This window comes from Lissotriton vulgaris, unplaced genomic scaffold (assembly GCF_964263255.1).
Source record: "Lissotriton vulgaris unplaced genomic scaffold, aLisVul1.2 SCAFFOLD_2071, whole genome shotgun sequence".
NCBI classification, from domain to species: domain Eukaryota; kingdom Metazoa; phylum Chordata; class Amphibia; order Caudata; family Salamandridae; genus Lissotriton; species Lissotriton vulgaris.
This window is the reverse complement of record NW_028242118.1, coordinates 407,791-422,646: the sequence shown is the minus strand read 5'-3', so window position 1 is coordinate 422,646 and position 14,856 is coordinate 407,791. Positions and strand designations below refer to the sequence as shown.

General features: G+C 46.6%; 1 protein-coding gene across 1 annotated transcript in view; it reads right to left on the bottom strand.

Annotated features, from left to right (window-relative positions):
• The window catches only part of LOC147669062 (RING finger protein 44-like), a 219,909-nt gene that overhangs the window by 21,463 nt on the left and 183,590 nt on the right, over positions 1 to 14,856 (bottom strand). The window contains exon 7 of the mRNA XM_086948255.1: positions 8,277 to 8,389. Within this exon, the coding sequence (XP_086804381.1) occupies positions 8,277 to 8,389 (113 nt within the window). The remainder of the gene's footprint in view (positions 1 to 8,276; positions 8,390 to 14,856) is intronic.

Genomic DNA, 14,856 nt, shown 5'->3' with positions numbered 1-14,856 from the left:
GGACCTATTCGGAGAAGAAGCGTTCTCGCCAATCTTTATTGTGGAACGTGCGCACAGGCCCCTTGCGCCTCGTCCACCGCCTGGAGCTACGCCTAGGCCACTAGTAGCGAGAATACTGAACTATCGCGACAGAGATTCCATCTTGAGACTTGCACGCGAGAAAGGAACGGTCATCCACCAGGGAAATACTTTCGAATTTTACCCGGATCACACCGTAGCAGTACAGCAAGTAAGGAAGGAATTTGCATCAGTGAAGGCCAAACAGGGATCTTAACATCAGTTATTCCATGATGTACCCGGCCAGATTGCGTGTATCATGGGAAGACACGGCAGTACTGTTGTCGTCTCCTAAAGCGGCACAGGAATTTGTAAAAAAAAAAAGTGTTGAAACAAAACAAAGCCAATGTTCGAGAGGAACATAATCAATACTCAGAATAACGGTACTGGTAAGGACCCCTAAAGAAATGCGGTAAGATATCACATGCTTGATGTAAGGTTGGGTGGTGTCATGTACTGCAACGAACATTGTATAGTTACTATGCCTACTAACTAAGCCTCCTATTACTTTGAGTGCGGAGAATTGGTGCAGCTTTAAGTAATTGAACATGATGCTGACCCACAACATGATCTGAAATCTCACTTACATTTACAGTCACGACCAAAGGGTCATTGTCTCACTAATCCCAGACCTTCCGGAGAACACTTATTGTGATGTGCTGCACTTTGGGGGTGGGTCGGCATACCTTATCCTTCCGGATTATTGGCGCACAAATACAGATCCTTGTCTATGGATTGTTGGGGACACTGATCTACGCAGGTTATGGCATCCTTACTGTCACGAACACCCTTAACATTGCGCTACTGCATATGTAAATGTTACATGTAACTGTACGTCTTACAACTCGTTGCCAGTTTGACACAAGATAAAGTGCTTGTTGAAAACCGCTACAGTGAGGAAATCCCTGAACTGCTGGCATCTTTCCGGTGTAAATGTCATGATTTGCGTAGGCACGGATGTCACTGCTCACAGTCTTTATTAGAGTTATTGTTGGCGGTGGGTGGGGTAAGGGCAGCCAGACATACCACACATGAGTGAATAGACCGATAAGTGAGTCGTCCGCATCCATTAAGTTGGGTGTTGAGTTGTGCCCCAAGCGGACCTCCACAAGGGTATCCCCCACATAGTTCTGTTATGATGGGAAATGTTCTGAAGTTCTCTAGTTTGAAGGGTATGTATCAACAGGGAATATGGCTTCGGCAGGTTTGGGTTGCTGGAGTGGGTGGGGGTGGAGGGGTAGGGATATTGTTCATGTTGAGAGACCAAGAAATTTGAAAAATGTCAAGATCCTGTGTATTGTATGGCAAAGGGCTAATAGGCCACGCATGACCGCACACATTGTAGTGAGTTTGGATTCTGATCCTGTTTGTTATTTGCTCCTGGCATGTAATGTACAGCCTTCTCAATGACTCAGGAAAGTAGAAATACAGGCAGAACACATTTAAATTTTCTAACGTGGAATATCAGAGGATTTACACAACCAAGGAAAATAAGACAGGTGTTTGCCTATCTAAACAGATATAGATGTGGCTATACTTCAGGAGACACACATTGCGCCTAACACACATCAGCATATAGGCAAACGCTGGGCGGAGTCGTCTTACACTGCTACGTACTCCTCTTATTCGAGAGGAGTGATCACACTGATCCGGAAGGGTGTGAACTTCACGGTGCATCGGGTGGTGAAGGATCCTAATGGGAGATATGTTATAGTGTCCGGTACATTAAGTGGGCAACGAATAACGCTCCTTAACGTGCACGGTCCGAATGTGGATGCACCCGACTTTTTTCAAGAAGTGTGGGGGCATTTACAGACATTCACAAACACAAACATCATATGTGGGGGAGTCTGGAACGTGACTATGGTGGATGGTGTGGACCGTTCCCTACACTCCTCAGAGCAGCACAAGCAGGCACGAGCGAAATTAGATCATATGCTCACTGACCTGTCGTTAACAGATACCTGGAGACACAGACACATTCATACACCGGGGGCCACTCATATTTCAGCGATTCGACTCATATTTCAGCGATCCACAACAGTTGGTCACTTCTGGACTACTGGCTGGGCACTGATAGCATTACATTATGGACACGGGATCTGTGCGTCCTACCAAGAACACTGTCAGATCATAACCCTGTATTGCTAAAACTCACGATACCGAACTACACACCGCCCCCGTTCCACTGAAGGTTCAATTCCTTTGCTCTAACTGACACTGTTTATGCTGACACCATGAATACAGCGATTAAGGAATATTTTCAGATAAATGCACCAGTGGTCGAGGACCCAGTCCTATTGTGGCAGGCCTTGAAGGCCACGATAAGAGTCGTGTGCATAAGCGCTACAATAGGCATATTGAAGGACATTAGACAGCAGATAAAGCGCTGCGAAACGTGCATGAAAGAGCTGGAAGCGGCCTTTGAGTCCACTCAGGATGTCACACTACTGGGGGAACTGCGTCAAATGTACACAGAACATCAAACACTTGTCAACGATGAAATAAAATACCTAGATCAGAAACATACTGCCAGATCTTTCGGTGAGGGGGGTAGACCTGGCGGCGTACTTGCAAACAAAATATGCGAGGGCAAAGGACACACGGCTATATTGCACATCAAGTCAGGGGATGGTACACTACAGACACAGGCCACATACATTCTGAATAGTTTTGTTGACACGTATAAGACACTATACAAATCACAACCAATAGAGTCAGCGGAAGAGATCCTCAGATATCTGGATGATGTGGCAATAGGTTGGCTGTCGGATGGCCAGAGAGAATATTTGGCACTGCCTATTACGGTAGAGGAGGTGACTGAAGTGATCAAATCACTTCCAAACGGGAAGGCACCTGGCCCAGACGGGTACACAAATGAATTTTATAAACAATACGCGGATGTCCTTGTGCCCTACATGGTAGAAATGTACGGTGCGTCTTTCCAACAGGCAGAGTTACCCCCCACGCTCCAAGAGGCTGTGATAATCGCCCTTTTAAAACCCTCCAAAGACCCGGAAGTGTGCGACTCTTACAGACCGTTTTCGCTTATAAATGCGGATTCCAAAATACTCGCGAAATAGCTGGCGGTTCGGCTGACTCCACTGATGCCGAACCTGGTCCTCCCAGACCAGGTAGGATTTATCCCTACGAGGGCAACATCCCACAACACTAGGTCACTGTTTGCCCTTTCGCACTATCTTCAGCCTTCCATGAAAGCAGTGGCAGTCCTGCTCGATGCCGCCAAGGCTTTCGACTCCATTGAATGGAGTTATCTGATTACCATTTTGATCCGAATGGGTTTCCCCAAACGCTTCGTACAATGGGTGTCGTTGATCTACACCAAACCGTGCGCCTGAGTTCGTGTAATGGTTACGTATCTGACATCTTTAATATAGAGCGAGGTACAAGGCAGGGATGCCCTCATTCGCCATTGCTTTTCGCGCTGGCACTCGAACCATTGGCCTGCCTGATAAGACAAAACTACAAATCGGCTCTGCGGTTCAACTCAAGACCGCTTCATATCTCGCTATACACAGACGATATGTTGCTATACGTTCGCGATCCTAACACGCATCTAAATAGGCTGCTAAGAGAGTACATCAAATTTGGAGGTCACTTGGGATTGGCCGTAAACTGGTCCAAATCCTTCATTATCCCTCTAACGGATAAGACGACTCCCTTGGACACTGAGTATCCACTAGAATGGCAGCAAGATCCCATACGATATCTGGGTGTGATGTACCATAGAGAACCTGAGGTGGTTATAAGATCGAACTATGGATCAGCAATCTCCAAATTGGAAGACAAGGTGCAACGGTGGATACAACTGCCATTATCTTTGGCAGATCGCATAGCGATCGTAAAAATGAATGTGTTACCCAAACTGTTGTACCTTTTGAATAACATCCCTATCACACCCCCTGGAGAGGTTTTCCGCCGCATAAAATTGCTGGTACTGAAGCTCATATGGGCAGGCAAACAGGCCCGCGTGGATCTTCAAACAATAACTCTTCCATATATCCGTGGAGGTTTCGGGGTGCCGGACTTTCTATTATATTATTTATGTGCTCAGGCGCAATATGCTGTTTATTGGTACCATGAGATACCGTACCTCACTCATACTGCCATCGAGGAGGGAGACGCGGAACCAGTCCCATTGACAGCAATACTGTCTCATGTCAGGCAGCCCCTTCATGCTCAAGACAACACTATAGACACCACAGTCAAGGCCTGGCGGAAACTGGGGCAACTGACACTTAAAACCCCGTTATACGCACCTGCAATGCCATTACATCACCTCAAGCGTGGTCAGTAACAGGTGAAAAAGTGGGCATGTCACTGTTACAACGAGCAGGCATAGATAGAATGGGGGACCTGTTTCATGAGGGCACATTTCTAGACATTGAGAACCTAACATATATCCAAAATAAGTCGCCCATGTTCCGCTTCACGTACTACAATTTGAAACGCGCGATGAAAGAACTTTATCCTACATTCCCAGAGGAACCAGAAAGTCTAAGCACGCTACAGCTGATTATTACAACCCAAGACCTATCGCACCTAGTATCAAGGCTATACTCCACAGCACAGGATGAAATATCACGCACCACTGAAAAGGCTAAAGCGTGATGGGACATGGTATTAGAAGATCCATTGACAGATAAAGAATGGCAGCAAACGTGCGCATTAACACAAATACTCACTCCTAATGGTAACCTCAGAATTATACATTATAAATTTCTACATCAGGCGTACTGCACACCTGCGAGTATGCGTAAATTTGGCCTACAAGACGAAGACAGGTGTAAGAGATGTGGAAGAGAGGGCGCAGATTTCACACACTTGGCCTTGTCCTGCCTTAAGGTACAAGAATATTCGGCGGAAATCACCAACACGCTCTCTACTATGATAGAGGTAGAATGCACAATACGATCATGCCTGCTAGGAATCGTACCGCAACTTAAAGCCACCAAGAACAAATTTTGTGTGATATCCCTACTACTGGCCAAACGACAGATTGCGCAGTGCTGGCACAGTAGGAAAGTGCCAAAGACATCTAGATGGCTGAATGACATGTCCAGCTGTAGAGACAAGTTATTAACATATGAGGAAGAGCTCCCAGCGAAATCTAGGCCCAAGGACAATTGGGGTTACTTCACGGACTACATGAGTACACTGGAGATGGACACGGATGAATGATCTAACTATACTTGCTGCAATGTAACGGCTGATGTTGGGAGTGTAGTGGGCCATACTGCCCATTGAGAAAAAAACAAGACAGAAATCGAACAGATTGCAATGTTCTAATAGCTTAATTGTAATGGTCTCTATTTCAGGTTTCTAAGTTATGGTTATCTGTTTATTGCTGGTCACCTACAAAAGAATCATAAACTGCAAGACTTAATATGATGCATTACGCCGCCGGACCTAGCGTTGTCGGCTGAAGGGCTGTGTAATCATTCATTGGTCAATTATATCCGTTGATATTTTTTTTCCCCCCTTTTCACTACCTCGCAGCCGGCCCCAGGGTTGTAGGCTCCTGGCCGTGTATGATTATCAAAGGACAATAAAGATCTTACACAAAAAAAAAAAGGAGTCTAATGGCAGATGTCCCTTAATGTATACTGGATCAGCTGGTGCTGGTCTATACTTTTTCTCTATTCTGGGATTTAGCACCCTACACCGTACTGGATCTTTAAAAATCTCTGGAGCATGTTTAATGACTCCTTTGATCATTGGTAATATTTGGGTAGACCTTTGTGACTGTTCAAAAGTGTCTAATAAGAAGTCCTCCTCAATGGCATCAGAGTGCATAGGAACCCCATGGTAAAGTGTAGCTCTGTTTAATAAGTGATACTATCCTCTGGAGGGAAAGGTTTTGTTGGGTAGTACTGAGGATCAGGGATGTCTGGTGCATTGTTTGGTGCAAAATTATATGCATCATCATCCTTGGGATATTCTGTGTTGATATCCTCATCTAAAGGGTATGTATGTGGCTCTGGTACATCATCCCCCCCACCTAAATCATACTCCTAGTCAGTGTGGTGTGATGATGCAGGAGATTGAATAGGAGAAGTTATAGGTTCCATATATGAAGTAATAGGAGAGGAAGAAGGTGAAGGAGAGGAAGGGTGCATTGGAGAAGTTGCACAATCCTTTTTGGCAGGAACCACAGGTGTAAGTGGTGTGTCTGCTGGCCTTTTTTTTTAATAAGGAATTGCTTCCACATGTCCAGTTTTTGGATTAATATGGACTTTTTCTGTCTAGGATCTGGTCTAAACAGCTATTGGAGTCGATGACCATGCGCAGTATTGTCCAAGGGAGGAGTCCCCTATCTCGTGACTACAAAGACTTCTTCCAAGGAGACAACAACCTGCAATCATCCGAGCCCAACACCAGGTGGCGATCTATTGCCAAGTGTAGGATCTGCAGCTCATATGCCTCGAACCTAGCATTATTAACTAGACAGTTGGGACTTTCAATCTGGACCGTTTTCTCAATAGCAGCAAGAAATCTCTTTTTTGCTCTCATTAACAGTTCACCTTCATGTGGTGGGTTACCTTCAGATGGTGGGTGCAGGCAATTTAATGAGATTCTAGCCATCGGAGCTAAGCCTTTCCCCCACCAACCTGCACCCATTAACTCTAAAAAGCCCAGTCACATCAGAGCATAATGGACCCCAAGATTTCTAGACAGTCAAGGAAGAAGATCTCCGACTTCGACAGACACACAGACTTGGCCACAGAAGGTTTTTTGACAAGTGTAAATTAAAACCTATTACTTTTAAAAGTAATAGCTTCAGAGTAGATATGTTAAATTGAGTGTGATTACTGTGTCATATTGTACAGGAGTCCCAAACCTACTATCAACTCCTGGAGTAAGCATTCACTATTCATTCAACTGGGAATGGAGCAATAAGAGTCCAACAGTGCCTAAATGTGGGCCACCAGTGTTTAATCACAGTACACACATGGATATTGCCAGGTAAGAAGCAAGTCACCGACACAAAATCCAGAGAATGAGCCTGAGTCTGGTAAATTGGGATTCTGGGAGAGTTAGTCCAGAGCAGAGGTCCAAAGTTTAGCAAATTCCCCAGAATCTGAGTCTTGATTTACTTCTGTTCATGTACTGGCACATTTATGTAGCATGTTCTTGATCTCCTTCAAGCCCTCTCTCTATATGCATGGTTCCTACTACATCATTTTCTATTAGACCCTATTGGAATTGGTAACTGAGAATTCCCTCATCAATTTGTATGTACAGTGAACAACAAAACTGTGGCTACTGTAATAGTCTTTATGGAACTGCTTGGTAGAAAGCTTCAAGGTTAATTCAAACTTGAAAGATGCTTCTAAATATTCCTTCCATTTTGGTTACAGAATTCAAGCAATCTGTAGTGACTGTTTACGGCTAATTGTTTCAGCTTTGTCTTTACAAATCTGCCCAGTTAGATTCTCAGCACTGTTCTCGTACAGGACCTGCGCAGGCTCAGTTAGTGCATGCATTCTTTTCTGTAGTATTCCAGTTATAGCCAAGCCAACTTCTGTCAACGCACAGTCATTATCTACACCCCGACCATGATCACTGGACAAGATAAGAAAGCAACAGGAAAGAAACAGCTCAAACCTTCAACAGCCAGGTACTATAAAGGAGAGGTGGACTTTAGAAAAACCACAGAGAAAATACATCTCAAGAATCTGTATACATTAAAAAAATACTCAAGTGTTCTACAATTGTACTGTGACAACAGGTGACAAAATGGTACTACAAAACTAGTACGCTTACCAACCCTTGTAGTAGTAGAGAATAAGTCAGCCACCTGGTATGGAACACGGAAGCACAAATGCTAGCAGCTTAGAGATGGCTACGCCCTGTAAGGACAGAATAAGTGGCTCTAGGTGGAAGGGAGTGTTGGACAGAGTGGGCTCTGCTAAAAAAATTTAAAAAACGGAGAAGGATGACTTTATAGCTAAAACAACCAGTTTAGGACAGAGAGAAAAAAGGGAGAGAAGGTAGACAAGAAAAGGGAGAGAAAGAAAGACCACCTGCTGGTCATCAAAGTGGAGATGGATAGAGAAAGCTCCAAGAGAGAGGTAGAGACGACCCCACCATATGTCATAGGCAGCTGCATGATAATACACATGCATCTGAGAGATCAGCTTGCACATAGTTGGCAGGCATTGTTCACTGAAGATTAAGAGAACTGCTTTACTCACAGGAAGTACGGCAGGAAGCTGGGGTAATATGGTGGGGGAGGTGGCGGAGGGAGAGGCTGCTGCAGTCGGTATCTCTGTGTGTTCAGTCGCCTCGGCATCATATGGGAGTATGGCTGCAATACACAAATCATGCAATACATTAGAACAGAAAAAAAGAGCTCCTGTTCTTCCCCTCCCCCAGTTATCAACTTAAAGTAAAACCAAGATGCCTGGCTGATCAATGTAAAACTCCCTGTTCCTATGCATCACTTACTCTTACACTCCTGTTCCCAGTACCTGGCCATGCTCTGCCCCCCTTCACTTCAACAACTCATCTATTACCACAGTGAAAAGAAGCATTGAAATTCCCCACTACAAACATTTTAACAAAGGTTTAAATAGGAGTAATTCATGTAAAACGCCAAACTCGTACTAGGGTAGAGGGCTAGGCAGACTTGGTTCTGCCGGACAAAGGCAATTCAAACTGCCATCCTAAAAGGATCAAGAAGTAAAGAACTCTGAAACTTCTCCCACTCGGGATGGAAGGACTTCTCCAACACTACTGGCAATAGGTTTCCATCTTTTGGTTATACACAGTCAAGGGAACTAATGTTTTCAGTGGGAGTACCAATGAGCTGCCCATCTGAGAAAGGCAGGAGCAGTAAGTGCTCATTAACTGTCTGTAGAAAGCGGTCTCTGGATATAGTGGACTCAAAATAGATACACTGTGTAAAGAGTCCAAGCAAAGCCCAGAGGAATTACAGAGGTACAAATGACACCCCAAATGCTCTCATCTGTGGTAGTATGGGCGAGCACTTAGGCATATCACGGGAGTGCAGACATCTGAAAATATACACACAGTGGTTAATAAATGCGATGGCTCAAGAAGGAGATGTGAGAAAGTGGCTCTATATATATATATTGGACCAAAGTAAGGTACAGTATGTATAGAGACCACAACCCCCAGAGGTATAACAGAGGTTAAAGTCAGGGCTGACCGTACTCTCCAAAGTGGTAGCTTGGTCGAGCAGTAAGGCAGTACCAGAGGACAGTGTAAAGCATTTGTTGTACACACTCAGTCAGCAAAAGGTTTTACACACTCAGACTGAACTCCAGGCCAATTGTTTTTATATAAATATAGGTGTTTTATTTTTAGAACCAACAGGTATCAAAATATACTTTTCTCAATATAAGTGATCTCAGATAATTACTTTGCAGAAATGTAATAAACTTTGTAAACACAATAGGTACAGGGGTTGCAGTAGGCAACAATTCTAAACACAATTTAACATTGAGCTCAATAGGCTTTTCTACATAAATGCAGTTGATTATTTTATAGATTAATTTTGTAACTCCAGGACTGGATCCCAGATTCAGTCCTGGGATCTAAGCGGACAACAGTTTAGTAAAAACGTTTTGGTTATTGCAATGATTTTTAAAGAATATAAAGGTATTTTAAAAGTTGACACTTAGAAACTTTTCAGTAAAAACTAGCAATGTTATCCTACGGAAGGAAATTTAAGTCACGGGTAAAGTAGGTTCTCATTACTTTTGTAATCCAGGACTGGACTCCTAGGTTCAGTACTGGGGTCTCTACCCAAGACAAGTAAGTATTTACGTTTTAGTAGTTGGTACGATTTTTAAGGAATATTTGTAATTTTCAAAATTAGACAGAAGAAATTTCAGAGAAAAACAGTCAATGGTGTCCAACGGGAGAAAAGTCAGGTTATGGGCAAGTACAGTTCTAATTACTTTTGTGGTTCAGTACTGGCCTGAGAGGTACAGTTCTGGCTCCTCTCCTGACTCCAGGTGAGTAATTCGAAATTCGTTACTCGGATGATTTTATAGGAATATTTTAGTGTTTCAAAACTTCACACTTAGAAGATTTTTGGAGTCAAACCAGTCAATGTTATTCAATGGCAGGAAAGGGAGTTATCGGTTTCCAGGAGAGTACTCGACTGGTGAAGTTAAGGTTCTGGGCATAGGCTCAGGGGTCTCTCAGGGTCGGGAAGGTACAGTAGTTACACCCTCAGTTGCACAGAGGCAGCCGGGTGCAGAGAGAGTAGGCCCAATGCAATCCAATGGAGGGTAGGGGGCCTTTGGTTTGTGGCTGCAAGCAAGCAGGCCACGCGGCTGTGGGAGCTGAGCTCCTGGTTACTTACTCAGGGCAAGTGGGGAAGTAGAGTAGGGTAGCAGTTGCACTTCCAGCGGCACTCGGGCAGCTGGGTGCAGGGTGCTTTTGAGCCGTCTGGCGCTCAATGTTAGCCAATGGGAAAGTTAAAAAGTGAACAAAGGCTGCAGGCTCGGGGATGGAGATTCTTCAGGTGCGACCACCACTTCGAGAGGTAAGTTGGGATCTAGGAGAAGAGGTATGTACCCCAAAGGAAGGCACAGATGACCGTGGGGCGCGTGGGGGTCTTTTGGAGTCGGGAAAGCTTACCCTCAAGCTGGTCGCGGTTGGGTGGGTCCCTGGTTCTGAGGCGGCAGGCGTCGTCTGGGTCGTCGAGGAGGGTCTTTGGGCACTGTACCTCGGGTCCCAATCACTGGGGGGACGTCCTCGTGGTCTTGGATCCCTCGGGCATGGGCCAGGCTTGGCGGGTGCAGAGTGGACTGGATTTGCGGTTCCTGGCTGGCACCAGGGGTATTGCTGTGGAGCAGAGCCTCTGCTCAGGGGAGTCCCAGTCTGTTAGAGGGTCAAGGCAGGCAGGTCCTCCGGGTTGTCCAAGGTTGCTGTCCGCAGGAATCGCCTGGATTAAGCAGGAGCAGGTTCCAGGATCGACAGGCCGGTAGGGCTGGGGCCAAGTCAGTTGGCGTTGCCCTGTTAGCACCTTCACGGCGGGTCGTCTTTTTGATCTTCTTTCTTCTTTTCTTATCAGGATCTGAGATAGGAAGGTTCAGGGTGCACATAAATACTGAATTTAGGGGCATTACAGGTAGGGCAAGGGCAGGGACCAATAGGTCCCTGTCCTGAGGTGGGTACATCCCCTAGCCTGCTCCTCTCCTGTGGGAGGGAGGCAGGAGCCTAACTGTGATTGGGCAGGGCTCCCCAACTTCAAGATGGCCTGAGCCCGGGGTCATGCTTCACCTCGCCTCTCTCACCTGAGGGGTGGTGTTGGCACAGGCTGGCAAACCTCCCTTCCTGACGTAGGGTTTCCCGCCAGTCTTCCTGCCGAAGTGGGGGTCAGAACTGGTGGGGGCCAGTTGCTGAGTACAACAAGTGGTCTGGAGAACCTCGCAAGGTTGGCAGGCCTTTGAAGCTTACCCCTGCCCATCCCGGGGGAGGAGACCTAGCACCTCGCCAGGGATGTGCATGTTTGCAGGCCCAAGAGAGCGGGGGGTTCTCCACCCAGGGGTCCAGCAACATGTCTGCTGTGTGGCAGCTTAGGCAGCCTCTCAGACAAGACGTGGTTTGTAGGTTAGGATTTCAGGGGGCATCTCTAAGATGCCCGCTGGTGCATTTTACATGAAATCCCACACTGGCATCAGTGTGGGTTTAATGTGCTGAGAAGTTTGATATCAAACTTGTCAGTCTTCAGTGGAGCCATCATGGTGCTGTGGAGTTCGTAATAACAACCTCCCAGAACCATATACTCTTAATGGCATCACTGCACTTACAGTGCCCAGGAATGGCCCTGGGTACTGTAGGGGCACAGGGCTCATGCACCTGTGCCAACACCACTGGTATAGGGCACCCAGCTAGAGGGGTGACTGAGGTATGCCAGGGCAGTGGATCTTGTGGGCATGGCACACAGGGATGTGTGCCATGTCGACTCTGTGTTTAGTTCTGTACTTCGACACTCAGCCTGCAAAGGCAGTGTGTGGGTGTCAGGGTACAGGGCCCCTTAGGGTGGCACAGTAAGTGCTGCAGTCCTTAGGGGTCTTCTCTGGTCACCATGCCCTGGGTACCATTTACTAGGGGCTGATAGGTGGCCAGAGATGCCAATTGGGGTTTAGTTTCAACACAGTTTTAGGGAAGGAACACAAGCCCTGGGTATCTGGTTGGCAGGAGCCCAGGGCACACTCAGTCAAAGCACATCAGCAGTTCAGCAAAAAGTGGGGACATACAAATGCAAGAAAGATGGCACTTTCTCACAGGAGATCTAAACCAATTTATAAAAATTGCAACTATATATAGGTTTAGGAATCAGAAGAAAATTCGTTTAGGTATGTATGTGTTTGAATATGAATTATTTCTGGTTAAAATTTTTTTTTATTTTTTTAAATCAACAGTGCAATTTCTGGAGGCTTCAATGTAATCCTATGGGGAGAAAAAGTCAATGCAGCATTCAGGTCTAGTACAGCGACTTACAGGACCCTACTCCAGGAGTTGAGGGTGAGTGGTGGGCAAGGTCCAAGGTAACACCAGCAGAACACCCCCAGCCGCACTAGGACAGCTGGGCGCAGAGGTGCAAAACAGTGTTGGTTCCCAATGCCATTCTGTGTAGAACGGTCGCGGTAAAAAGAGGCTGCAGGCTTCGACTGAGGGGCCTGTCGGGCTGAACCAACAGCTGGGCTCAGGCATCATGATGCTCAGGGACACCTTAGGTCCTTTTCTCCATGGCCCAGGGGCGAGGGGTGTAGAGGTGGCCTTAGGCATCAGGTTTCTGTTCCCGGGAAAAGTCACAGTAGATGGGGCCTGCGGGCAGAGGCTGCAGGTGATGTCGGGGAGTCCACAAGGTGTCACCACACTGGACTCGGTCTCTGGAGGGTGTGGGGACCGCTGACACATTTGGCCCACTACAACTCGGGCTTGGAGCGATGGGTGCAGTGGTGTCTTCAGGTGTCAGGTTTCTGCAGTCACAGAGTCCTTCCACAGGTCTTTGGATGCCTGCAGGGTGCAGGGGAGAAGATCTGCTGCTTCGAGAGGTCTTGGTACCTGGATGAAGTGCTGGAAGGTTTCCTGGGCTTTTGGGATTCCGCAGCTGCAGGACAGCCGACTTTGGTGCAATTGGCAGGGTTGGCGCCAAGTCGTTTGCTGGATCTTCTGACCTTGCAGGATGCGACTTCTCGTCCTTCGTCTTTCAGGTGGGCAGATCTGTTCCTCTTGCACCAGGGGTTCCTCTAAATACTGAATTTAGGGCATTAGAGTAGATTAGGGTAGAGGCAAATGCTCCCCTATATGACCAATTCCAGGGGGAAGTAGGCACAACCATGTTCCAGAACGAATATGCTACTTACCAGTATACATCTGTTCTTGGCATGTAGGGCTGCTGACATTCATATCTGTGCATAGATCGCCGCCTAGTGTTGGGTCCGGATGATTGCACATTGTTGTCCTGGAAGAGTCTTCGAAGTATCACGAGATAGGTGGCTCCTCCCCTGGACTACAGTGCGCATGGGCATCGACTCCATCCCCAGATTGTTTTTAGCCATTGTGGCCAAGATGGAGTGAAACTCAGTGAATGATGACCATGCTATGAGTATATGTGAATACCGCAGCTGCTACAGGCGCCGGGGAGGAGGGTGGGCAATATGAATGTCAGCAGCCCTACATGCCAAGAACAGATGCATACTGGTAAGTAGCATATTCGGTTCGAGGCATGTGGGCTGCTGAATTCATATCTGTGCATAGAATACATAGCAGTCCCTCCATTTGCGGAGGCCGCCCGTGCCAGCTGCAGCAGTTTGGAAAAGTGTTTTGAGAACAGCCTGCCCTACAGCTGCCTGCTGTTTGGAGTGCACATCAACACAGTAATGCTTAGTAAATGTGTGTGTGGTAGACCATGTGGCTGCTCTACATATGTCTTCCAAATGAATGTTTCCAAGGAATGCCATAGAGGCCCCCCGCTTTCTGGTGGAGTGGGCTCTTGGCGGAATGGTAAGAGTGCGTTTTGCTTTTAGATAGCATATTTGGATACATTTAACGATCCACCTAGCAATACCAGCCTTGGAAATAGGGTTACCTTTGTGGTGTGGCGCAAAGGCGACACAAAGTTGCTTCGTTTTCCTAAAATCCTTGGTCCTATCGATTTAATACAGTAGGGCCCTTTTAACGTCAAGGGTATGGAGCATCCGCTCCGCCAGTGACTCAGGATTTTAAAAGAAAACAGGTAATTCGTTGGCTGGTTGATATGAAATTGAGACAAAACCTTGGGTAGAAATTTAGGGTTAGTGTGAAGCACTACCCTGTTGGAATGAATTTGAATAAATGGCTCTTGGATAGTGAGGGCTTGCAATTCACTAACCCTCCTTAGCGATGTAATTGCTATGAGGAAAGCCACTTTCCACTTCAAGAACTGAATCTCGCAGGAATGCAGTGGTTTAAAGGGAGGACCCATCAGCCTGGTAAGGACCACATTGAGGTTCCACTCAGGAGCTGGTGGAGTCCGTGGCGGGATGACTCGTTTGAGCCCTTCCAGAAAAGCCTTAATGGCAGGCACCCTGAAGAGGGAGAGGTGCTGCCTATTTTGGAGATAAGCGGCCATTGCAGACAGATGAATGCGAATGGAAGCATAGGCCAGATTACACTTGTATAGATGGAAAAGGTAAAAGATGATGTTCTGAATAGAAGCATCCAGCGGGTTAATGTGGGGCTCTGCACAATAAATGACAAACCGCTTCCATTTTGCCGCATAGCATGCTCTGGTGGTGGGCTTTGCCT